Source organism: Photinus pyralis, unplaced genomic scaffold (assembly GCF_008802855.1).
Source record: "Photinus pyralis isolate 1611_PpyrPB1 unplaced genomic scaffold, Ppyr1.3 Ppyr1.4_LG1, whole genome shotgun sequence".
NCBI lineage: Eukaryota > Metazoa > Arthropoda > Insecta > Coleoptera > Lampyridae > Photinus > Photinus pyralis.
Genome location: NW_022170249.1, coordinates 23,062,511 through 23,090,340, shown reverse-complemented (window position 1 = coordinate 23,090,340; position 27,830 = coordinate 23,062,511). Strand labels below are relative to the sequence as shown.

General features: G+C 34.2%; 1 protein-coding gene across 1 annotated transcript; it reads left to right on the top strand.

Moving 5' to 3' along the window:
- Window positions 1–27,536, top strand: LOC116160633 (S phase cyclin A-associated protein in the endoplasmic reticulum-like). The gene is made up of 6 exons (XM_031473884.1): window positions 1–20; window positions 1,494–1,659; window positions 1,708–1,899; window positions 7,384–7,587; window positions 17,403–17,573; window positions 27,016–27,536. The coding sequence occupies exons 3-6, from the start codon at window positions 1,735–1,737 to the stop codon at window positions 27,085–27,087; spliced, it is 612 nt and encodes a 203-aa protein (XP_031329744.1). The 5' UTR covers window positions 1–20; window positions 1,494–1,659; window positions 1,708–1,734; the 3' UTR covers window positions 27,088–27,536.
- Window positions 27,537–27,830: the final 294 nt, after the last annotated feature.

Here is a 27,830-nt window from a genome sequence, read left to right as displayed (position 1 = left end):
GGAAGAATACAACTGCACGGGTAAGATAAAACTTAAAGAAGGAGGGATAGAATTTAGTGCAGAAAGGTACAAAGCGTGCATTGTGGCAACCAGACAAAGAACTAGGCAAAAGAAACTTCTAGGATACTCTCTAACGGCAACACAAAGAACTATAGGTAATAAGAAATCTATACTAAGTTAATAACAAATCTACTACAGAAATTAATTTACACCTAAACTAGTGGATTATAAAGAAGATACCTAGATGGCGTAAGGATACTGAATTTAAAAAACGTTTACATTATAAATAAGGTAGAAGATGCATTTGACAGTATTCGTTGATTTAAAGGTATAATTCAGGTAACGTATCGATTTTAATTTTGGTGGGATATTTAAAATTGGAGCGTTATCTGAGCGTTCCCAAATTTTCTTGTCATACATTTACGCAAATTAAGTTTTGGGTACCTATACCAATATCACCACATAATATATAACAGAGCCTTATATAAACAAACCGAAAGTGGTAAATTTTATATGAATTAGGAGTCGGTAAGTAAATATCAACAAACAGTGGCGTACCGACGTGGAGGTAATATTTTCAACTCTATAGATTGTCGTGAAACATCACACAGGGGGTGCCAAATACATTGCTTGACCTCGATCGCGCTCAAATGTTTCTCCCTCTCATCGTTATAGGTTACACCGTGAATTTTGAAATCTTAGCCTAGTTAGAATTGACTCCATCTCCAGTACAAAATGCAGGGAGTGTTTTGTTTCGGATTTGGTGTTGGATTGTTGCATTTTTTGTTGTGAATTTCGAATTTGATTTAAAGCTCTATATTAAACCGAGTGCCAGTCTGGTGCAAATAATTTACGATTGTTGCTCAAATGCGAACTGACTGTTCCATTTTTATGATTTAGAAGTAGTGCGGCGCGTATAACGAAATTAGAAAAATTCCGAATGTTGCCAACACTTGATACCGTTTACACTGCGCAATAAATTTTTATAACTCACACATGGTGTCGCAAAAGGACGACGCTTTGTGCTACTGAATGGTCGCGTATGATGGGAACCGGCGGCGTCGCCGTCCACGTAATTGTGATGAATGGGTGTATCTCGGTCCTGGTCGTCGCTTAATCGAATTCGTATACTAAGGATCACAGTTGGCAACCATTAGTAGATTGCCTGCAGTGTTTATGGCGAGAAAAATCAATTCTTATCTACCTAATTCTGGAAGAGATATTCAGAAAACGCTCATTTTCACCGGGAGGTCGAAATAAGGTTATTTTTCTTAAGTGCTTGTAGCGATATAGAGGCACTCGACTCGTTTTTAAAGGGTGGGCTTGTCGAGGGGGTGCGATAATCAGCTGTGCACATGACACATCTGATGTGATTATCTCGGCATGTGCGAGCGGTCCCATCACCACACACAGACGCATGGAGAGCACCAACATAAGTTTAAGTTTATCAGATTAGGGCACTTCAGATGTTTCATGATCTCGCTTTGTTTCAGCTTTATTGTGTGCGTTGGCGTCGTGGACCAATTAGCCAAATGCTGCGTTTCGGTCCGAGGTCCGGTGCACGACAACCCCTTGGCGTGCGCCTTTCTTCTGTCTGCTCTCGAGTTCCTCGCCGCTCTTGCAGACCATTGCTCGGAAGAAGGAGACTCCACGCACCTGGTGAGCGGAATTATTCTTGTAATAAAAGCTCGATCTTTATGCTTTCAGATTACCACTCTGTACGGAACCGAGCTAATGGGGGCGGTTTCTATGCTTTACGGCACACTGTTACCACCGGAGTCAGCGCCCCGCACGGAAGGCCAACCGCCCCCAATAATACCGGCCCTTTGTCTTAATCTGGCGACCGCAACTTTCAAGCTGCTAAGGAGGGTCGCCGAATTGGATTTTAAAAAATTTCAGGTGAGCCACTACCCGAAGACCTTATGTTTAAATTTACGCTAATTACTTCGTGCTCGTTGATGGGTGGTAAATTGCGGTGTACGAGTAAAGCACACATACTACAATGATAAACAAACATATCAGTCAATGTACACAAGAAACGCCCTAGAGATCGTGCCCAAATTAACTGAAGTTTGAGTACAAAGCCAATTTCGAACTGGAAGCAAAATGATTCAATTAAAACGTAGCGGTCGATGTAAATATAGATAGAGGTCTTTTCTGTAAACAAGGGAAGCTAACTTAAATTGATACTACCCCAGTGCCTGTATTTTCCAATGTTTACGCGATTTTACTCAATTAATATTAAGTTAATTAGAAATCTTCGCTCCCGCCACAATAATAATTATCAACTGCACGATTCACGTCAAATTATACACTTTTTCGATAATTGTCAATCACTAAAAATTTCGAGAGAAATCAAAAAATGGTATATTAAATAAATGTGTTTGTTAATTTAGTTACTTTTCGATAGTTTTGACAAAAATGAAGTTAGTTTTTCATTGTTTTTGTTCCAAAATTTTCTTGCTTCATATTCCTCTACATTTCAAACGCAATTTTCAACTAAACGGTGTTAGTTTCTGTAAGCTCTCACAAACCATCGTTTATTACCTCCACTTATTTGTTAAATAAAAGTTTAAGTTCTCCGGAAAAACCTCACGTTGGATAAGATTTACTTGAATCTTAGGTAGTTCAAATGTAATTTTTGATTAAATGTGAGTTTTGTAACCGAATTTGGATTACTATACATGATAAGTGGCTATATGTCCTATAAACTTAACGAAATTATTTGGATGTTTTGGAAATCTTTTGGAAAATATCCTATATTTCAGTAAATAAGCAGCCTTTTATAAAGCAAACGAAAGAGACTCATTATTTTCAGAATTTGTTGAAGTATGTACCTAATGCCTCGCCGCCTCGGTCGTGCACATTTGGAAAAATTATTTTACTACATACACGTAGAATACGTATAAGATGGATAGCTACCAATGAATACGTAAGTTATGATATTGTAGCGAATATTCCAGAATGCGACATCGGGTTGCCATCAGGTTGCCGTCAAGTGTGTCAAGGATTAGTCACGCATTATTTCCGGGATATATATGTTTCGAGAATGTTTTTGTTTGATATATAAGCAAATTGAATCGTGTTTCATTTCAGTTCCAACATCGACGCCAAAGTTATATATATGTACTGACATTCGCTCTCCTGTGTTATAGATCTACATGTTATAAATTAGAGTACAAGTGAGTGATCTAGTGAGTGATAAATAATAATTAACGGTTATAAATTGACCCATCAATACCAAAGCCTTCAGCAGCCTCACTAATCGCAACGAACGTGATGTTTCTAAACTCATTCTCGATATCTAGAAACGCTCCCAGCTCGGCAGACATTACTCACTCCAGCCTGCACACGAGGCTCTGTGAAGAGTCTTGTAATCGTAGGTACTGTGGATCAAATCGGGCCTTGATAGTGGTAAGGTGCAATCTTCGGTAACGAGAAAAGGTGATGTACGTAAAATCAGGTATGTCGGAGCGATTTACAAGAGTAATAATCACCAAAAGGTTCCGTTAACTTGCAGTTAAACAGGAACTATATTGAAATCTCCAGGTATAAATTTTCGAAGTAGGTACTAGTAACGTCGCTAATGTCAATCTCGCTAAGATGGCGGGTCCAGGTAAAAATGCGATGTCATTTAGGTTTTGTGCAGGTAATATCCAGGTAGATAATGTCGGAAAAGTAATCCAAAAGAGAAACGATGAGATCTTAGGAGAAAACGTTGAGGGAAGATAAAGGTCTGAAAAAATCATAACCCGTACATACCTCACACTAATTACAGTGCAATCTTGATAATCCGGCCTTCGTTAATCCGGCGTCTTTGGGACGACTACAAGATGTCATTTTTGATAAAATGCATATCTAGCCAAGAAACAAAAAATTAATGATTATTTTTCCTAATGTGTAAAATTACGTATTTGTGTATATTTTGTATTTCTTTGTAAGTATTTTCATTGTATGCACATATATTCATAGTAAAATTGGCGTTTTTTCTCTATCACTCTCGATAATCCGGATTATTTGATAATCCAGCGGTTGCGTGGTTCCATATGTGTCGGATTATCAAGATTCTACTGTACTTGCAAGCACACATTCGCAAAGCGTGTTCAATGAAGCACAGCCACAGCACATCAGAAATAGAGAGAATACTTGGTGAAACAATGAGTCCTTATTCAGATAGACACTAAGTCAAGTAAAAAGTAATAGCGTATCGAGAAAAATCTGCACGCAACCACTGTGAAGGCAAAACCGTCTATACATACGCGAAAGAATTGCAACTGGACGCAAGATCAAATTAAAGAAGGGATAGAATTAGAAGTACCATGGAAAACATCTGCACGGCCTCGGGCGGCGAAAATAAAAAACTATTGTAAATGAAACCTATAACAGTCGAATGGCCTCTAGCGGCGAACTAAAGAACTAAGGTAACCTGTCTGTACTACAGGCATAAGTTACATCTTAACTAAACGGTTTTACAAAGGAATAACGCGACGTTTTTGTGGATGCGGAATCACGTGGGTTTTTGAATGCACATAAACGCGTACAAAAACGTCCGTCTGTATGGCCCTTAATGCACATAATTCCCCCATAGTTTCTGGAAGTTCATATTTTTGGATACAAGAAATTGGCCGCACCAAATTCATTTTTTTAGTATCTTATTTTCTCCAGGTGCGCATTTCTGCATAAGAATACATTTAGGAAGAAGTCCGCTATTCCGAGAATTTTATTTCAACGGTGCAAAACCGCCATATTTCTTTCTTGTGGTTGTAGAACGTTTCATGGACATGGACTTAAACTACCAGCACAGATTTAAACACTCTAAATCTGTGCTACCAGTAATTCAATTCTGGATTTATTACCTTTAATTAAAGAGAGCGTTTAATTATTTCACGTAACGTTACCTATTCATTGTATACAGGGTGGGCCATAAGTGTGTGGGTGGACGATTGTAGGTTTATTAACGCGCATATTAAAAGTTCATTGTGAGGGAATGTTGATGGACCCTTCAGGCTACAATCTAAAAATATTTTCACCGAAATTGCAATTGTTATAGAGGGTGATATTTATATCAAAGTTGCATTTTTTTTAATGGAACCCCCTATATATTATTACATATTTCGATTCCTTGGTCAATTTTAGTGTAACTTTATGTATACACATGATATCTAAAATGAGTAGTTTAGCCGCAATTCTTCGTTTTTTTAAAAAGTAGAATTCCAATAAAAATTGAATATCGCAGTTATCATAAAACTTTAGAAGGCCGTGACTTTGCAGTGGCACTAATCATGAAATGTACTAACATACGCTGAACAGCTAAACTTTTTTTGTGTTAAAAGAAATCACTCCGTCAATTTTCAAAATTTCAATCAGAGGTAACTTGATTTTTTTTAATGGAAATACGAAGTTTTTTTTATTGCATGAAATGTAAAATTTGATTACCTTTCTAACGATATAGGCATGTCGGTACCTATTTTTTGTAATTCAGCAGTTTCTAATAATTCAGTGTTTTTTGCGATTTTTAAAGCCTCTCAGTAATCAGTAGGCCGTTAAAAATTAAGAACAATTCAAATGATAAAACATTTACCCACAACAAAACAAAACAAAAACTCTTGTTTGTCGTAGCCCATTTTAAAAGATAAAATAATGAGTTTGCATTTAAACCAATGCCTGAACGTATAAATAAATCAATTTGAATAGTAAGCCATGAAAGCCATATTAGAAAATATTAACACAAAATAAAATGAAACAACATCTGTCAGTTTAGTTTATTAGCATTTACAATTCTGTTGTTGATTGTTGTGTTAGAAAAATGGAATTTGAATAACATTTTAAACGGTGCTCTTTACTTAAAATTTTTAAGTACTCTTTTTTTTGCTCGTCTTCAAAATTTTCTGGTGCACATAGTAGACGGAATGTGGTTTCAGCACGATGGTGTCCTACCTCATTTTGTCTTGTCTTGAACATTTATTGAAATAATTATTTTTCTCTTATTTTGATTTACACTTTTTATTTTGATCTTCTTAAGTTTTTGTTTTATTTTATTTGGAATAATTTTTTTATAAATTCAATTGTTTATAATTTTTAACGGCCTATTAATCACTGAGAGGCTTTGGAAATCGAAAAACACTGTGAATTATTAGAAATTGTTGAATTACAAAAAATATGTAAAAGATAAATATCGGCATGCTTATATTGTTACAAAGGTAATAAAATCCTACATTTGATGCGATAAAAAAACTTGGTAGTTCCATTCAAAAAAATCAAGTTACCTTTGATTGAAATTTTGAAAATTGACGGAGTGATTTCTTTTAAAACAAAATAAAGTTCAACTTTAGCTGTTCAGCGTATGTTACTAGATTTCATGATTAGGGCCACTGCAAAGTTACGGCCTTCTAAGTTTTATGATAACTGCGATAATCAATTTTACTGGACATCTACTTTTTGAAAAAACGACGAATTGCGGCTAAACGACTCATTTTAGATATCATGTGTAATACATAAAGTCACACTAAAATTGACCAAGGAATCCAAATACCAATGTAATAATATACAGAGGGTTCCATTAAAAAAAATTCAACTTTGAAATACATCACCCTGTATAACAATTGTAATTTCGTTGAAAACATTTTTAGGTTGTAGCCTGAAGGGTCCTTCAACATTCCCCCACAATGAATTTTAAGTATGTGCGTTAATAAACCCGCAATCTTCCATCCACCCTGTATCTATTAAAATTAACTAATTTTAATTTAACAACAGTTTATTATAATTATTATTATAATATATATATTAATTTATAAAGTATATCGCCCCCTTATTTAAGACTGGTATATGTGCACTTTATGATCAAGCCTTTATTAGGTATTATACCTGAAAATGGATGGAATTCAACAGATTTGGCGGTTAATTACAAGCGATAAATGTACACTGTGCGACTAATTTAATGAACGGCATTCGTTTTTTGTCACGAAGGCGTCGTTAGACTTTACAATAAATGATTTTAATCATGTTACAATTAAATTTCGCTATCGAAATCTATAATATATGAGAATCAATTTGAATTTCGACCATCCCCTAAAATAAGACGCTTCCAATCTGTACATGGGATTAAAGAATACGTGGTAAAAATACAGTCGTTTTACTTAGGTAATACATGAAAAATTTTCTGAAGATAGAAAATAAAGTTAAAGCGCGCAATCTTTAAGCTTTTCGTTCTTATATTCCCGAAGGGAAAGTCGCGTGCACGTGTAGCAATACTAGAAGCATCGAACACACTCCGAATTATCATCCCTCGAGAATAAAGAATTGAAAAGTGTAGTATAGGGCAGGGCGAAAACTTTTTCTCACATATTCGAATCGGTTGACATCCGTACAATGATATGCTTTCAGGGAGTTCTCGGCGCCGAGGGAATTTCCTTACAATTTCGGCACATCGCTAGTCACCTTATTTGGTCCTGCACCTCGCCGACGCTACCGAAACCGTCCAACGGAAGTAAGGATAACACGAAATTACTGTTGGAGGCGCACCAGCAACTGCTGCACGAGGTTATTTACGTTACCGGATACTTTGCGGTCGGCGACCAAGATAATCAGGTGGGTAATTTAAATTTTGTTTGCTTGGGAAAAATCGTCAAAATCCGGGTTGCCAATATCGACACGGTTGTGTGTTAATGAGGGCGCGGCATCGTCGTTGGCCACGAGGACGGGGATTTCGGTGGCGCCGCGCTATCTTAATGACGGCGGGCCAGCGTGGAATGTGGACCAGACACGACCGCCTGCGTCATGTACACCAAAAGATACCGAAAACACTATGGCGATGCCTTCGGTGAGTGATGATAACATGACGCTATTAAAACACACCATCGGCCAATTTTAATATACATCTTCTGTTACGTAACATCAGTTGCTGGTTCCATTTTAATAGTTTTCTTAGTATGGGGGAGTAATGGTCACAATTTCGTTTACAAAAAGCTGCAGAGGATGCGAGTTTATCTTTTCTGCAGAACTTGTACAATGACCCTAAAAAAATCAGAAACGCGCACACACTTCTGTGCAGGCGCCCACAAATTTGACGGAAATACAGTGCACATTTAACTAATTGGAATTTTCAGGGGTCGAAGTAATTTTAGATCTTTCAAAAAGTTTACTCACAACAGCCTCCAAAATTGCGAAAATTAACATCACGCGCACCGATCACTTTTGTGGGACTTTTGCTTATTAATTAAACTTTTTGTTGTCACGATTCCAGAAATCAATATCCAATGTGTCGTTTGTCCCAAAATTTAGGTTTCTTCTGCTTTCATTTTTTCTCATGAATCATAAGAACCTGCGCTTTTTTATTTAAAGTTTTTGAGTACCTATGTCCGTTCTGATCATGTTAAAATATTTCCGAAATTCCTACCCCAAGATTATTATCCTTAAATAGGGTGCGAAAAACGAAATTGGTTACCTGGGGACTTTTAAACATGAAACTAATGAATCTAAAATGGGTTTTTGAAAATAAAAAAAAAATACCTCAAATTTGGTTGGTGCGGCTTGTATGTATATTTGAGAACAAAGCTATCGATCAGGTTAAAGTGACGAAGTTTTGCAGTTTTTGGAAAATTTAGTTATATAAAATAAAAGTTGAATGAAGTTTTTTATTTCTGTAGAACGAACTCATATTGGATTTTTAAATTATTAAAGAGTGTTTTATTCTTTTATTCACTGATGTAAGATATTATAACGGGCGACCAAAAATGAGGGGCAGTCGAGTCGCCTTTGGAAGTCCCATGTAAACAAAAATTCCAAAGGTAACTAATTTTTGATGGCATAGTACTTATAATTCAAGAAACAAAACTAGTAAAATTAACTATTTTTGCATTTTAATCAAGAAGGCGAGCTTAATTTTTTTAGCAATTTAATACCTAATTAATTATTCTTTAGTGGATCATAAGTTAATTTCGTCAATAAATCAACCGATACAACAAAATATGGATGGATCCTCAGTATTACCATCACTTTTAACAACGATTTATGTTAACCGTGCAAAATACATACCGGGTGGTGACGAACAACGCACCATAGGAATGACAATAGTATTTTTTTCATTTCTGATTATTGGCTTTCCTAATTATTTTACAAATGAAGCCTATTTAGGTTTTTTGTAGAGAAAAAAAGTTACGAATCCGTACATACTATTGTTTCCTATTTTATAAAATCAGAAACGTTCGTCAAGTCACCACCCCGTACAGTAAAAAAAAATGTATCAAATTCATATCTTGGGATTGGGAGATAATGCATGTGACGTACTCTTTCTGAATCAAGATAATGCATTTGAACGCGTTTACATGTCCAAATTCAGGTGTAAACAATAATTTTGGGTACATTTTTCTGGCATTAAAATCTTTCCCCAGCATTAACTCTTCCCCCTACCTTACCTCTACCATATTTTCTATTTTATTTTTTAAGTCTTTCATTCCTTCTCTATTGTATGTAGTTATCACTCTCATTTTCATCCCCTCTACTTCCACTTTTTTCTTGTATTTCTTCCTTCTCATTCATTTCCTCGCCCCATTCCTTTATTCCAAATTTTAATAAGGATTGTTAGTTAAAATACATTACATTTTACTATTCACTACGTTTTGCACTATAATTTTTAGGGGTTGAAACTTTTCAATTCATCATCATTTAGACCTCAAAATGTTAATTGATGTTTGTTTAATTTTTTAAAGGGGATTTCGATTGAAAGCTTGGATCTGTATAATTATTTGCAAACAGGGGTAGTCTTCTCCCCTAAGGAATAGTAAGTAACTAGCGGCACAGGTTCATATATAAAGTAGAGGGTAAGTAGAACCTAAGCCTAAATTTTGATGCAAATCGGTGATATGTAGCGATTGGTATACAGGCCGTTTCACGCAAACTGTTCCCTAAAGTATTCAGACTCCCATTAATAATTTATATTCAAAAATTTGCACACCAACATAATTTTTCAAAATATCATGATCTTTTCGCTTCCGGTTTTACCGGATGTGGATAGCAACTTACTTATTTTAAATAGAACACCCTATATTTTATTGCATTTTCGAAATTTACATGAAAATGTACGTCGTTTGGTACCATATTTCCCTATACCCGGCTAACCCATGTTATTAAGTTATTTAAGATTTTTCAAAATATACTATTGGTTTCAACTTGACGGTACTCCTACCCATGATGCTTATATTAATGTCTTTGAAAATCTTTGACAGGTTGATTAGGCCTACAGATCTGAGGTATTGGTTTCTAAATCTCTAGATATAACTCCACTGGAGTTTTGAGTGTGGGGGTCGTATAAAAAAGTTTATTTTACACCGGTTGTTTCTCTTCAAGAACTGGAAGTTAGGGTGAAAAGAGCTTTTGATAAAATGGAGTAGGAATTCGAGAGGCGACTACCAACTGAATCGGAGTGTATAGAATGCTATTATGTATTGAAAAAAAACATTGGCCACGTAGAACAAAACAATTGATGTTTGTTTTTTTTGTTTTGTCGTTTGTTATCATGACCTGTTTCTGTTTCATCTTTATTTAAGTTTGTATTCATTAAAGTAAATCGGATTCTTTCACATATTGAGTGGTATAAACTACCATGAATAACGAATGATGACAATTATAAGTATTACCATAAAAAGATTTGTTTGACAGATCTGCTAACGCATTTATTTCAAGGCCTCCCTAAGAAAATTATACGTAACTGTCACAATTTAAAAAAATCTAAAATAAAACGAAAAGCAAACATAGGTATATAGGGAATGTAATAAATGATCGAAATAGAATTTTTTTCGATATTTGAAACTGCGGAAAAATACATTTAAGAAAATTTTTATGGTTTGAAGTTTGTTAAAATTGACCATTAGTTTTAAAACACCCTGTAGAAGGGCGATCAAAATTTAAATCATCAAGTCAGTACTGTTGATTTGCCCTAAAGAAAAGCAGTCAAACGTCAATTTTTTGATTCTACGTGAAATTTCACTTCTTTTGATACCCATATGTCGATATCTACCATTTATGGTTTTTAAGTTATTTTGACTTTAAGAAAAAAAATGGCGGATGCAGATGGTACCTTGATAATTGATTACTTGCAAACGATTGTAGTCATGGCAACCTATTTTTATCAGTGCATAGAGAATGAATAGGGCTTTCTTTTAGTGCACTTAAAAAAAAGTTAAGTTGCGTACGACCGCCCCTATGGATATCCAAATTTATGTAACTTCAAAGACTAAAAACTCAGTTTTTTTTAATGGAATGACCATGTTCTTACTATTCCATGAGATAGAGAATCGAAATGGGCATATTTTGACATACATGTTCCTATAGCTATCTTTAACAGTTTCTGACTTATTCCCATTTTATTGAATTGACACTATTTTTTTCGGATTTTCTTTTTAGTAGTCGGCTATGATTTTATAACAATCGAATTTTAAACAAATCTAGTGACACTAATCCATCACCCACTGTTATAGGTTAACATAAGTTTTTCAAAAATCGAAAAATGACTCGCAGTGGTTTCACCTATTTTGGAATTTAATTGTTATTTATGGTGAAATAGACAGAATCGCGGGGCGTGCTTTCCGTACATTCATTCGAAAACTGGAACGAAATTGTATGAATTTTGGAAATTTTGTACCCCAAATGCACTACAAACCGTTGAAGCACAAGTGATACAAAGCTCTACAAGAGAATATTTAAGAAAATGAATTGAATTGCAAATGCAAGATTAACATATTAAATTCAATGCAAAATATAAAAAACTTCGTTGAAACATTTTTGGTATGGAATTGTTGCTAGAACAGATATCGCATTACCTCTCTTAATTTCCAGACTTGTTTAAGAAATTCAGTTGAACGACTCTGTTTAGATTTTTCAAAAATTTTCCGTCCTATATCCTTAATAAATGAGTTATTTATTAATGAATTATTTAGACTAGAACTAGAATCAGTGGTATTAAAGAATCCATTCCTTGATTTGTTTAAAATTAGATTGTTATAAAATCATGGCCAACTACGCATCAATTCCGAGATCAATTCAATGAAATGGGAATAATTCAGAAGCTGTTAAAGATAGCTATAGGAACATGTAATATCAAAATATGCCAATTTCGATTCTCTATCTCATGCAATATTAAGAACATGGTCATTCCATTAAAAAAAAACTGACTTTGAAGTTTCTTAAATTTGGATCTCCATAGGTGCGGTTGTACGTAACTTTACTTTTTTTTAAGTACACTAAAAGAAAGCCCTATTCATTCTCTATGCACTGATAAAAATGGGTTGCCATGACTATAACCTTTTTCAAGTAATCAATTATCAAGGTACCATCTGCATCCGCCATTTTTTTTTTCTTAAAGTCAAAATAACTTAAAAACCATAAATGGCAGATATGACATATGGGTATCAAAAGAACTGAAATTTCACGTAGAATCCAAAAATGCAATAAAAAATAGGGGTTGCCATTTAAAATAACGGAATTACTATCTACTTCCGGTGTTTCCGGAAGTGCGGACATTTTGAAAATATTTTATATAGATTCGGCCTTCAGAGTAACTCCTCAGAGTTAACTCTTCAGAGTAAGTACAAATTTTCAAAAACCTACGGATTTTACTTTCCCAGAAACGTTTAACTAAAGCTCCCAAAAAAACACCCTGTGTAGCAACCCTGGTCGTGTCAAACGTTAAGGAGCGATAGGTGGGCACGTTCCAAATATGAGTGAACTTGGTTAATTCAAATCTTCGACTTCCAGTTAAATTGATCGAACAAAAGTTGAATTTGAATCAAATAACCCATTCATAAAACTGTAATGGATTGGGGATGAGAAATATGAATATAACGTAACTCAATTGAAAAACTAAGCTTAAAATGTTCTCTAAATCACAATTTCTCTCCTTTTTTTCAGCGTATTCCTCACATTAATTATTTTAATCTTTCTTTACTGCAACATTCTGTGTTGATGATCCAAGGAATTGTTGCGTTGTAATTAATTTTTAATTCCTCAAATAGTTGTCTATGTACACCATACGGTGTATATATACAGGGTGGCCCACTGAAAACAGTCAATGCAAATTTTGCCAACATAGCGACAGCCAGAAACTCTCGAACACGTCAATTTTAGTTTTGAGGAGGACACCTAAATTAAGTAATACTACTTACATAACTTTAATCCCGAGAAGGGGGTGAATTGGACCCCAAAAATTTTAAATGGGAAGGGGTAGTAAATGTTAGATAAGTCGAAAGGAATATTCATTATGTTTTCAGAACTGTTTTTATTTTTCAAATCCGATCAGTAGTTCCAGAGAAAACTCGATTGAAGATTTGCAGAGCCGTTTTAAATGTTTTTTAAGTAGGCGTTGAAGTTGGAATAATTGAAAGCTTTTGTCAGAAAAGAATAGCTGACATAAGTGCACAAGCAATGAAGCGAATGAAAGTTTTGTAATTTTGTACAAAACAGGTTTTTTTTGGTTTTTTGAAGTCTGTAGTCTACTAAATTAGGAATACTATTATAATGATTACACAACGGCACTATAAAAATGTTCAAAAGTAAATATGTATTGTCCATATTATATTGGTATTAAGAATGATTGTTATAAACTGAATTGTTATAACATTTCCCAAAGGAAATTCGTGTGCACTATATACGAACATAGAAGGTATAATTTTTTGATCTAGTGTCATCTGCTGATTGATGTTCTTGCAACCAAGTTGTGTTATGAGAATCTAGGTTTAGACTTTTGAGTATTTCTTGTCCCACACACTTAATCGTTCTGTTATCGTTTTTTAGGTTTGTGAATTTCCCTACGTTAAACAATTGTCAACTTGGAATTATTTTGCGTTTTTCCTCTTTGATTTGTAGATCTATTTGCGTCGTTTCCATATTTTGGGCAATTTCGTCCAATGTGTCCGAAACGATTACATCTGAATCATTTCACTTCCGTTTGATCCTGAGCGTGTTCGTTTCTCAACGCATTGTCAGTTTTGCGTTTTACAACGTTTGCCGTAGATTGTTCGTTCGTAGTACTTTTGTTTAATATTAATTTCTCTTCTTCTCATCGTTTCCTCAATTCTTAAACCTCGGTTACTTAACTTCTTCTGTATTTCGCACTTTCTGTAGATATACTCGTCAATTGACTCAGTTGAGATCTTTTCGGAGTCAAGGAATTCCTTAAAGTAACAAAATGGCGTGAAAACTGTCAATTTTTAAATGCGTGTTTTCTCAAATTTTCCACATTTCCTTTTCCGTAGTGCATTCATCTATGAGGGAATAGTATATTGAAAGACAAGCGCAGTGCCAACTTTTTTATTTATGGAAGAATTTAAACGAAATTTGATACATAGGCACTTGGGATAAAGGAAAATCAAACGCCAATTTCAAATTTGGTTTTGCGCATGCGCAGTGCCAACTTTTTTATTTATGGAAGAATTTAAACGAAATTTGATACATAGGCACTTGGGATAAAGGGAAATCAAACGCCAATTTCAAAATTTGGTTTTGCGCATGCGCAGTGCCAACTTTTTTATTTATGGAAGAATTTAAACGAAATTTGATACATAGGCACTTGGGATAAGGGAAAATCAAACGCCAATTTCAAAATTTGGTTTTGCGCATGCGCAGTGCCAACTTTTTTATTTATGGAAGAATTTTAATGAAATGTGATACATAGGCACTTGGAATAAAGGAAAATCTAGCGCCAGTTTCAAAATTTTATTTTGCGCATGAGCAGTGCCAACTTTTTTATCTATGGAACCATTTAAGTGAAATTTGATACTTAGGCGCTTGGAACAAAGGAAAATCTAACATTAGTTTTAAAATTTAGGTTTGCGCATGCGCAGTTCCAACTTTCTTATTTAGAAAAGCATTGAAATGAAATTCTTCTCATAAACTGAAATTTAAGTAGCACGTCAACAATGGATTGCCCATGTGCAACGCTATCTTTCATATTTGTGGCCGGATTTTTACGATTTTAACAGAAGTTGCATCTTATAAATGGGAAATGAATGCAAGTGGAAATGCGCTTTATGTAAATCGTTTACGATTACTTTTTAACTTGTTTCTATTTCGGTGCTTTAATTTAATTAAAAAAATCATTATCAGAAACTATAGGGAACATTAGAACTAACATGTTTTATGTTGGGAACACTTTCTATGACGTTAAGTTTTAGGTTGGCAGCGTAGTAAGACTGACATTTTGAAGTTCAAACATGGAAGTACCCAACGAAGTACCTACTTGTACTAACTAGTAACTGCCAACTTAAGAAATGAGTTACCAAAAAAAACGACTATAATCACTGTCTTTGTACAACTGTTTTCACAGTTGTAGAAAATCATCATTGTGACACCGAAATAGAAAATAGTATATTGAAAGACAAGTGTTACAATGCGACCTATTGTAATACGACTATCTTGTGGCACGAGTGGCGACGCGAAGCATAGCCACGAGTGTCCGCAAGATAGGAGTATTACAATAAAGCATTGTAACACGCGTTTTTCATACTATTTTTTCTATTTCGGTGCTTTAATTTAATTAAAAAAATCATTATCATAAACTATAGGGAACATTAGAACTAACATGTTTTATGTTGGGAACACTTTTTATGCCGTTAAGTTTTAGGTTGGCAGCCTAGTAAGACTGACATTTTGAAGTTCAAACATGGAAGTACCCAACGAAGTACCTACTTGTACTAACTAGTAAGTGCCAACTTAAGAGATGAGTTACCAAAAAAAAACGACTATAATCACTGTCTTTGTACAACTGTTTTCGGCCGAAAACAGTTGTACAAAATCATCATTGTGACACCGAAATAGAAAAAAATGTTTTTTTGTCGTCGACCGTTAATATTATTAAGGCTTTACCTTTTTCTTGTTTTCGGGTTTTTCCGTGATTTTTGTTTAATTCAAATTTTGGTAAAATTATATCTTATAGTGTTGGTCGCTAGATGTCTTTTTACAGGAGGAATGTAATAACATGACAAAATCTCCGTCCTCTCGCCTTTCCCTATGTCGATGTCTTTATCTGGTTTCCACATGGAAAGCGCTATGAAATGTAATGTTGAAACTAGGAAAAACACCTCTTGTCAATTTTTTGATTGCATAGGTATATCTTACTTATAAATATCCTCGAAATCGTTTATATTTTTTTTTAAAAAAAGAGGCTGACCCAAATGTAACACTTCAATTGCTTACTTATTGGCATTTCAATCTTCAAGCAAACACCCATCCGCCAGTTTATAAGAGCGGCAGCAGTTTAGTTATAGACAGTCATCCAGTTTTTTCTCTACTATTTTTTTTATGTTTAATAGTCGGTAGGCAATAACTGATAAAACACGGTCGTCCTAATCAATCAATGGTATAAAGCAATTTAGTGCAGGGAACTCGCGATCGCGTGGAAGAAATAATTGATATGCCACGCACAATGGCCAATCATCAATCCGTTGCATTATTAATCCATTTTTTATACACACAAAAATTCCGACAAGTTTTTTTTTTATATTCGGCCCACTGTGTTCGATGTATAAAAGATCAAGATAAGGATCGCTCGTGGGTGGAAGTCCTAATTGTGAAAGGATCAAAGCGCTACCGTATGTAAATTTCTGACAAGCTGCCTGTCTGTTTATTATGTGCTTACGACAAAATGTGCCGTGGAATTACTGAATTTGGAGATTACTTGAAGAGATTCCCTCAAACTCAAACTAAATACCTACATGGTTTCTCTTTGTATATGCAGAAAATTTGCAAGATTTAGAGAGAGGAAGAATGCACCTAAAAACAACTTGAAAAATGCCTTCACAAGACAATTGAATTGGGGGAGGGTAAGAGTTACGAGATAGGTTTCTGTTTAAAAATTAGTTACTTTACTATTGAAGTTGAATTTAATACAGGGCGTAAGTAATATTCAAATCGCATAAGAGTAGTTTTCAAACTTAGTGCAGGTTTCGGAATCAATTAAGAGAACAGAAATTTTTGAATTTTAAATGCCTTAAAAGGGTGGCAATTGAAAAATGACCTGTAAGTAATTTTCATTGAAAATACATATACGCTGTAGTGGTATAGTATTGATGTTTTTTTTTATTGAAAAATACGAGTAATATTTTCATGTCAACGTCGTAAAAAGAAAACAGTAGGGTTAGTATTTATGGATGGATAGATCGAAGCGATTTCCATTATCTATAATTACAAACGAGGTGACATCATGTGGACGCACGTACGACGCCCGTCACACGTGAGACCGGAAACAAAATTAAACGTGCGGTAATGTAAGTCAACGCCAACGTTGTTCATTATCCGGCATAAACATTAGGGACGATATTATTGCGTGTGATAAAAACCCCTGCGCGTTTATTTAAACTTCCCTATACATGTATGATTTATTGCGTCACTGATTTTGTTTTGTTTTGTTTCAGATGTTGCTCGTGAGTGGACAACCGCCTTCCGTCCTTCAGCAGCTCTGCTCCCTTCCATTCGCCTACTTTTCCGTGGAAGCCCTTTCGAGGATTCTCTATCCTACGTTGCTGGCGTGCTGCGTGGGTAACGAACATACAACTTCGATTTTAAAGCAAGAACTTTCGTATGAGGTGAGTTCTGGTCCTCCAATTTGGAAAATTTCTATTTTCATTATCGCCATTTGGTAGGGTTATTTATTTTCAGCTTTTTTTGGAACCATTTTGACCACTTAGGAGGTTAGTTCATTTCGATTTCATTTCTATAAGTTTCTTTTCAGTATGACTTCTTTGTTGAATACTCTACTCTGCGAGCAATTCACTAATGGCGAAATAAAAAATCTGTGCCAAATTTAATCGAAAATTTAGGATGACCTTTGCAACAATATCTCAATTCTACAGATACATCAGGGTTTCCATCGTCTTTTTTTTTATTCTTCTTTGTAGGTTGTTGACTTCTTCCATTTTGATACACTTAGACTTGTCCATTGAACAATGTCCTCACTTTCTCATCCATCACACTTTAGTATCATCCCAAGGTGCATCATCGGAAAAAATGAAGAAAATCTGATTTTGTGCTACGTTGTTAGAATGCTGACAGTCCAAAGGCATGCGCTACCTGAGTGGTGGTCTTTCAATTCTTTTTCAATTTTTCGTAAATATGTCGAGAGCCATTCACTACACGAGAAAGAAACGTTTCTGGGAAAGTGAAATAAGTAGGTTTTTGAAAATTTGTACTTCGGAGTTACTCTGAAGGCCCAATCGATGTAAAATATTTCCAAAATGGCGGCACTTCTGGAAATACCGGAAGTAGCTAGTAAGTTCGTTATTTTAAATGACAACCCTTATTTTTTATTGCATTTTTGAATTCTACGTGAAATTTCAGTTCTTTTGATACCCCCATGTCGATATCTAGACTACTAAAAAGAAAATCCGAAAAAAATGTTATCAATTCAATGAAATGGAAGTCAGAAACTGTTAAAGATAGGTATAGGAACATGTAATATCAAAATATGCTAATTTTGATTCTCTATCAAATGTAATAGTAAGAAAATGATCATTCCATTAAAAATTTTTAGTCATTGAGGTTTCTTAACTTTGGATCTCCATAGGTGCGGTCGTACAAAACTTATCTTGTTTTAAGTACACTTAAAGAAAGCCCTATTCTTTCTCTATGCACTGGCCAAAATGGGTTGCCATAACTACAACCGTTTTCAAGTAATCAATTTTCAAGGTACCTTCTGCATCCGTCATTTTTTTCTTAGTCAAAATAACTGAAAAACCATAAATTGTAGATATCGACATGAGGGTATCAAAAGAAGTGAAATTTCGCATAGAATCCAAAAATGCAAACTAGGGGTTGCCATTTTAAAATAACGAAGTTACTAGCTACTTCCGGGATTTCCGGAAGTGCCACCATTTTGAAAATATTTTACATCGATTCGGCTTTCAGTGTAACTCCTAAACAATGCACCAATGATAAGCGTTCGTAGGTTTATGAGTATGACAGCTACTGGCAAGAAAAATACACGCGCGCTCTATTTGCTCCAGCCATGGCGTCGATTCCCGAAGATGTGCTTTGTTCACATCGACTGACCTTGATGTGAATGTCACTGCATTCTCGAACCTACCACATCGAGCGAAAAGTTGATCGAACGCAACGACTGGTCTAGACCACTCGTTGCGTGAAAGTCATGCGCAAGTACAAAGTTTGAAAAACCTACCTATTTCACTTTCCCAGAAACGTTTAACTAAAGCTCCCAAAAAACACCCTGTATATATTAACTATTTTGATCACATTTTTAGCCCATTTTTGAAAAAAAAATAGGGTATTATACAGGGTGTTTTTTTGGGAGCTTTAGTTAAAAGTTTCTGGGAAAGTAAAATAGGTAGGTTTTTGAAAATTTGTACTTAGGAGTTACTCTGAAGGCCGAATCGATGTAAAATATTTTCAAAATGGCCGCACTTCCGGAAACACCGGAAGTAGATAGTAACTTCGTTATTTTAAATGGCAACCCCTATTTTTTATTGCTTTTTTGGATTCTACGTGAAATTTCACTTCTTTTGATACCCATATGTCGATATCTACCATTTATGGTTTTTAAGTTATTTTGACTTTAAGAAAAAAAATGGCGGATGCAGATGGTACCTTGATAATTGATTACTTGCAAACGGTTGTAGTCATGGCAACCTATTTTTATCAGTGCATAGAGAATGAATAGGGCTTTCTTTTAGTGCACTTAAAAAAAGTTAAGTTGCGTACGACCGCCCCTATGGATATCCAAATTTATGAAACTTCAAAGACTAAAAACTCAGTTTTTTTTAATGGAATGACCATGTTCTTACTATTCCATGAGATAGAGAATCGAAATGGGCATATTTTGACAATACATGTTCCTATAGCTATCTTTAACAGTTTCTGACTTATTCCCATTTTATTGAATTGACACTATTTTTTAGGATTTTCTTTTTAGTAGTCGGCCATGATTCTATAACAATTGAATTTTAAACAAATCTAGTGACACTAATCCATCACCCACTGTTATAGGTTAACATAAGTTTTTCAAAAATCGAAAAATGACTCGCAGTGGTTTCACCTATTTTGGAATTTAATTGTTATTTATGGTGAAATGGGCAGAATCGCGGCGCGTGCTTTCCGTACATTCATTCGAAAACTAGAACGAAATTGTATGAATTTTTGAAATTTTGTACCCCTAATGCACTACAAACCGTTGAAGCACAAGTTATACAAAGCTCTACAAGAGAATATTTAAGAAAATGAATTGAATTGCAAATGCAAGATTAACAAAATAAATTCAATGCAAAATATAAAAAACTTTGTTGAAACATTTTTGGTATGGAATTGTTGCTAGAACAGATATCGCATTACCTCTCTTAATTTCCAGACTTATACGTTGTTTAAGAAATTCAGTTGAACGACTCTGTTTAGATTTTTCAAAAATTTTCTGTCCTATATCCTTATTAAATGAGTTATTTATTAATGAATTATTTAGACTAGAACTAGAATCAGTGGTATTAAAGAATCCATTCCTTGATTTGTTTAAAATTCGATTGTTATAAAATCATGGCCAACTACTAAAAAGAAAATGCGAAAAAAAATGGCATCAATTCCGAGATCAATTCAATGAAATGGGAATAAATCAGAAACTGTTAAAGATAGCTATAGGAACATGTAATATCAAAATATGCCAATTTCGATTCTCTATCTCATGCAATATTAAGAACATGGTCATTCCATTTAAAAAAACTGAGTTTATAGACTTTGAAGTTTCTTAAATTTGGATCTCCATAGGTGCGGTTGTACGCAACTTAACTTTGTTTTAAGTACAGTAAAAGAAAGCCCTATTCATTCTCTATGCACTGATAAAAATGGGTTGCCATGACTATAACCTTTTTCAAGTAATCAATTATCAAGGTACCATCTGCATCCGCCATTTTTTTTTCTTAAAGTCAAAATAACTTAAAAACCATAAATGGCAGATATGACATATGGGTATCAAAAGAACTGAAATTTCACGTAGAATCCAAAAATGCAATAAAAAATAGGGGTTGCCATTTAAAATAACGAAGTTACTATCTACTTCCGGTGTTTCCGGAAGTGCGGCCATTTTGAAAATATTATACATCGATTCGGCCTTCAGAGTAACACCTAAGTACAAATTTTCAAAATCCTACCTATTTTACTTTCCCAGAAACTTTTAACTAAAGCTCCCAAAAAAACACCCTGTATTCGTTATGGCTGGCTGTCCGTGTTTTAATTTTATTACTTTATTAACTATATAGGGTACACACTCACTTAGTAATTGAATAACAACCTTGTTTCTAAGTTATTCCATTGTTTCTCCCTGACTACTTATTACAGTCCGGCTGAGATCTCAGCAATTATAACAGATAGAGAGACTTCAAATTTTCACTAAAAGTTTTCTGCTATGGTGTAGATGTGTAGGCTCTAGTCTTATTTTTTTTATTCGGCATTAGTTTACTTTAGGTGCATACATAAAAAATTTCATTTAAATATCTTAAGACATAAAAAAATGGATTCTGCAAATACAAAAGTTGGAATGCGCATGCGCCATTTGTTTTGCATCTGCATAGTTGATTGAGCTTTAAGAAATGTTTACTGACACAGAAAACCGGGCATTTGTAAAGCTATAAAAGGGTAGTGAAACGCGCTGCATATAAAATATTGCGGAATAGCAGTTTAACATTTGACACGGGGGCTAATCTGATACCAAATCTGTAACTAATACTCAAAAAGAATCAATAATTCGAATGACTTTACACTAGCAAAAGCAAAATTTTAATCAACCACGAGTTTCCCGTGCTGTTCGGGTATAACAGCGTAAATGTGAAGTTAAATTTCAAGGACAATACTTTACGAGGCACAAATAACTAAATTTCTATTTAACGGCAACGTCATCTAATTAATTCAAAATGTAAACAAGCTAATATGAGCAAATTCTTCGGAGTAAACAATTAACGTTACTGAAAAAACGTTCTCGGACTGAGTATCGGTAATCGGAATAACAATATAATAATAACAACAAATAATAGAATATTGTATAGAGCGCCCAATATGTAATAAAACAAATATATTGAGGTTGATGTATTTAAGGACTAACGTATAGTGGTCTAGTTTACTATCGTTTGCCTTTGCAGTACGTAAAAGTCAAAAATATGAAAGAACAAGCTACTGTCACTAGTTTAATACTGTGCGTGATGTATTTTTACCCGAACAAATAAGTATAAATTGTGCACAACGCTTGCGTAGATAAAGCGCATTTTTTAAAACCGAAATAGCCAGGGGGTAATCAACAGACCTAAAATTTGTATAATACTTCCCCTTCGGGGGAAGTCCTTCAGTACTTCCTCTTAACTTCCCTATACTTCCCCGTACTTCCCTTTACTTCCTCATACTTCCCAGTACTTCCCCTTACTTCCCAGTACTTCCTCCGAACTTCCCTAGTACTTCCTCGGAACTTCCCCCAAACTTCCCTTATACTTTCCCGAAATTCCACTGTAAGTAGACATTGATATAGACTTTAGATTTGCTTTTTCAATGTTATACGTAGTAACGCTTATAACGTGTCCACGAAAATGCATTGTATGCGAAATGCGACTGGATGTGAAATGAATACTATACATGCGATGAAAAATTAGATAAGTGTTAATCATTACTTATTTTCACACTTACCTATTTAATATTTACCTTTGTATTTACATGAGGTTTGAAAGAATTAGGTATTAATATGAAAGAAATTAAGACAAATAATTGTCCTGCCAGCATTTATTGCAAAATTTTATAATAAAAACATATGTACGGAACAATAATAATATTCATAGATGGATACTTAACAATACTAATTTATCGGTAATCACGCAAACCGTTACCTAAAAGTATTCAGACTCCCATTAATAATTGAAATCTGCAAATGTGCATACTAACATAGTTTTCCATGATCTATCGAAAGAAAATATTATCATCATTGTGTTACTTCCAGTTTTACCGGAAGTGGATAGCTTTTAAATAGAACACCCTATATTGTATTTCCGGCATCTACATGAAGATCTACGTCGTTTGATACCACATTTCCCTATACCCAGCATCAAAGGTTTTTAAGCTATTCAAGATTTTTCAAAATTTCTGTTTAAATCATTATAAGGTTAGGGGTTGATATTATTGATATTTTATGTGATTCTATGTAATAGTACATTATATACCAAGGTAGAGAAGTCTAGTATGATTGCCTAAGCACGAAGATTACACCCTGAGGCTCTTGCGCCGAGGGATGTAAGGTGCGTAATAGACTTCTCTATCGTGGTGTCTTAAATTGAGTAGGATAACATGGCTATCTTTGTTATTATTATACCTACTTACAAATTCGGTTAAATTTGCAAAGTTTACGTGTAGTCTTTGATGTTGATGCATATTCCGATGCGATATTTTGAAAAAAATAATTTGTTTCGTAGTATAGATAATTGGAAAAATGTGAAAATCGTTTCAAATAAAAGTTGCAAGATTCGATCGGACAAATTCAATGGATATTCAATAGAATTTTTTTTTCAAAATGGCGGTTTTCGAAATATTGACATCAACTTCCTTGTTTTGAATGGACGCCATATTGGATTTTTAAGTCACTCCATAGAGAAAAAATTACAAAACCAGTGATACTAAACACTTAGTATTTCATTTGGGAATCAACCTTGCATTTTTGCCTCAAAGTTTACAATGTATTTCTTATGGCAATAATTCCATGGCCGATTGTGATTGAAACCAAATTCGTGCGTTAGTTGTCTCGCTAGCTGGTTTTGTATTTTTGTCTATCGAGTGACGTAAAAGTCAAATATGGCGTCCATTTAAAATAAGGAAGTTGATGTCAATATCTGGAAATCCGCCATTTCGAAATTTTTTTTTTACACATATTGAATTTATCCTATCGAATCTTGCAACTTTTATTTGAAACTTTTTTCGATAGCTCTGTTTGTTACTAAAATATTTGATTTTTTTTTAAATGGTGATTTTTCATTTTTTATCAATTACCTACGAAACGATTTATTTTTTCAAAATCTCGCATCAGAATCGGAATATCCATTATCATCAAAAACTATACAACTGTTCCAATTTAACCAAATTTGTAAGTATAATAATAACAAAGATGGCCATGTTAGGTATCTACTCAATTTAAGACATCCTGTATACTACTTCTTCCACTACTAGTAACGGGCGATCATAAATGAGTTACTGTCGAATCGCCTTTGGAAATTCAAGTTAAGTACGATTTACCATGTAAACAAAAATTCCAAAGGCGACTAGACAGCAACTCATTTTTGATCGCATAGTACTTGAAGTCCTCTAAATTAACAGATCTATATTATTAAAAAAGTGAACGGTTGAACAGAATTTTTGGTTTATTAATTTAATATGTCAATTACGTGGGTCGAAGTAACAGTCAAGAAAGCCGTATTTTCTTCAAAGGGTAGTTTCGTTCGAATTTTTTCAAAATGTGATAATTGTATGTAATTTCTCTTGAAATGGCGGATGGTGGCAATTATTCATTTTAGAGAAGTTATCTGAACTTTTATTGAGCGGAATTTCAGGTTGTGATTTCTAAAAGTGACAGCGTGACAGTTCTCTTTATTGACTACTGGTTAATAATGACCACATTATTAACTACTTTGAACAACTGGCGAGAAAGCCTGCTTTACAAGTGGAGAAAAGGTTAATAATCAGGTTATCAGACGCTAGTAGTGAAAAAATAGGTTTTGATTTTAGGTATCTATATAGATAATCACAATCATAGGTGTTGACTTTTTTGGAACGAGGCGAGATTTATGCACTCAGAAATAACTTATTAATTTTTTTCACTACTAGCGTCTGATGACCTTTTTTCCACTTGTAAAGTAGGCTTTCTCGGCATTTGTTCAAAGTGGTTAATAATTTTTTATTATTAACTAGTAGTCAATAATGAGAACTGTCACGCTGTCACTTTTAGAAAACACAACCCGAAATTTCGCTCAATGAACGTTTAGACAAGTTCTCTAAAACGAATAATTGCCACCATTCGCAATTTCCAGAGAAATTACATACCTAAAATTATCACATTTTGAAAAAATTCGAACGAAATTACTCTTTACAAATCTCAATGACAGAACAAAATACGGCCTGTTTGACTTGTACTTCCACGTACTTGATTGACATGTTAAATTAAGAAACAAACAATTCTGTCCAACCGTTAACTCTCTTATCAATATAATATGTTAATTTAGAGGATTTCAAGTGCTAGTAAATTGCTTGAGTTATCAGGTAGTAGCATGCTATCGATGTTTACTTTCTTGGTAAATGATAATGGGGAGGAATCTCTTTACACATAAAGATTTAAAGGCCGCCTGGTATGAAATCAAAATCCTCCGACACTCCATTCTGCAGATATTTGCACTGAAATCTTTGACATCACCAATAAATATGTCTTGACTTGACGTTCCACTTGCCATTTATGAGTACCCTCTTTCGACACTTCGTTGTCAAGGTATAATATAATAAATAATTGGAATTCCATGAAAGATGAAATTAATTTGTATCTCCACCCCCCCAGGCCCCTTCAAATCTGAGTTCCCTTTAGCTTTACAAAAATGTTCGGCAAGCAACTATAACATTCTTCTTACTCTTGTTTGCTCAGTTTTTGTAACAAACGTTCACATCTTTGTTGATAACACTGAGATACGACACGAATTGATTACTTAAATACCTTTGCCGCAATCAAAGTTTTAAAGGTGTAGGGAAATGTTATTTCAGGAACAATCTTCTTCTAAATGATATTTTATTATTTAATTTGAGAATATATTATTGTTTTTTTTTTTAATTTTCTGTTAATGAACAGAATCATATGGGTTAGATGGAAGAGCAGAAATGGTATGTTTCATTCCATTACTGAATCTCGCCCTTTGTACACTTTCTATGTAATTAACCTAGATACTTATTAAAGACATTTATTATTAAAAAAAATACGTCTAACATTTTCGTGTAAGTACTTTGATTTTCTGTTCGTCTGGCTTCACAATTGGGATATCGCCCCGAGCATAACATCGAGCAATATTCTTCATCAAAAACGTAGTTAACTTTTTACTTTTAACAAAATCTGTACCGCGTTCATGTGTAGATTTTGATTGCATTCAATTTTGAACAGGTAAGGGATTTTCCATGGTTCTTCAATATTATGATGGCGATACGTTTATGTTTCTTTTTTCAATTGCTTGGTAGACGAACAGCCGTTTTGTTCCAAATCCAGTAATAACCCCTTCCAAATTTTATGACTAAGTGTTGAAATTGACGCGAGGAAAGTAACGTAATTACATCAATATCATTTTGTGCTTAGTTCAATTATTATTTGCGCATTCTTTCGCTTTTTAGTTTGACTTCTTTACATATTTAGGTCCAAGATCCCAGGACTCCCAGATGTTGCTTATTTTCTGATGAACAAAATATGTACAATATAGTATAGTATTTGTGTGCACAATAAACGTACCTACCCATACATACCCATAAATACACCCCTAGCTTGTGCCGACGGCTAATTACAGGGCGCCTTGCACGGCACAAACACGAGGATGTGGTCCGGCTCGAAGGACCATGTTCAATCTCGATAGGAGATTGAGAAGATTTGGGCGGATGTGCCGTTACTCACACCCTCGTTGAGTAATTGAATAAAATGGCTTTAATTCAAATACTAATACGTCTCGTAAAGTCGTAACACTTGATGTACTAATCTAACTTTGTAATACCTTTTCTACTTATTCTTCGGATTTACCTGTTCTAAACATTCATTGATTTGTTTTACTTTAATTGTCGATAAGTGCGACGTATTAGATTTAACTATCCAAATGTTTTTGTACAGTTACCATGAATCCAACAGGATTTTTTGGCTCGGTTTCAAAGTCGTGCTTTTTACAATGTTGCACTAGGCTTCTTTTACAGCAATTAACAAAGCCTTTGGATACATCCTTAATAAAAAACGAAAGATATTCGCCATTAATAAAGTTTCCTTTTTTCACTTTGCAGTTACTGGAAGAGTTTCGCAAATCGGATTTCGGCCGCAATCAGCGACTGGTAAAATTATTGGCCAACAAGTAACCTTTCCAGTATTATAATCGTCGCTTTAATATATATACCTATACTTGTATCTAATTTAGTGATAAACTAACGTGATGTTTTTAGAATCTTTAAAAGAAAACTATTTTATATACATACACATCCTTTTTACGTAGCCTAATTGATGCTTACCAAAAATTATTTTAACATTCAATTTTTCCGTTAAGATTTTTATGCTAATATGTGTATGGTGGGAATAATAAGCTAATAGTAGTCGATTTATTCCAGCGTTTCGGAATCCCGATTGGTAACGTTTGTTTAAAATATTCAAAATCTCGTACTTAAAAATCTGCTGATCTCATAAAATCACTGGGATAAATCGAAGCATGTGTGAAATGTTGTGATTACTTTAATTATTTTGTGATTTTGTAGAAAAAAATATGTTGACACGAAAATTGTATTTTTTCTATTAATTAAAAATATTACAGCAAGATCCATTCCATTCTCCCTCATTCGACACTGAACGGAAGTTGGAAATTCATAAAAATATCGCATCGGCGTCTTTATAGAGGAAAAAAGGCTACACCCGATAAGTGCTTATATCCGAAAAATTGTTTAGACTTAGTGAACATGTGAGACATAAAGTCAAGTGGTTTTTAAAATAAAAATAACGTAAAAGTGAGTGTCATCTAAAAATATCTCCATTTATCATTTCCTAGTTAGAAAGGTTCTTTTAGAGAGCAAAAAAATGGATGGCTTCCCGATTTAGCGCCACTCAATTTGAA

Coding starts and splice junctions, on each gene's coding strand:
- LOC116160633 (XM_031473884.1), top strand. CDS start 1,735: ATGGGGGCGGTTTCTATGCTTTACGGCACACTGTTACCACCGGAGTCA. Junction 1,900..7,383: donor TGGATTTTAAAAAATTTCAG/GTGAGCCACTAC, acceptor ATATGCTTTCAG/GGAGTTCTCGGCGCCGAGGG. Junction 17,574..27,015: donor AGCAAGAACTTTCGTATGAG/GTGAGTTCTGGT, acceptor TTCACTTTGCAG/TTACTGGAAGAGTTTCGCAA.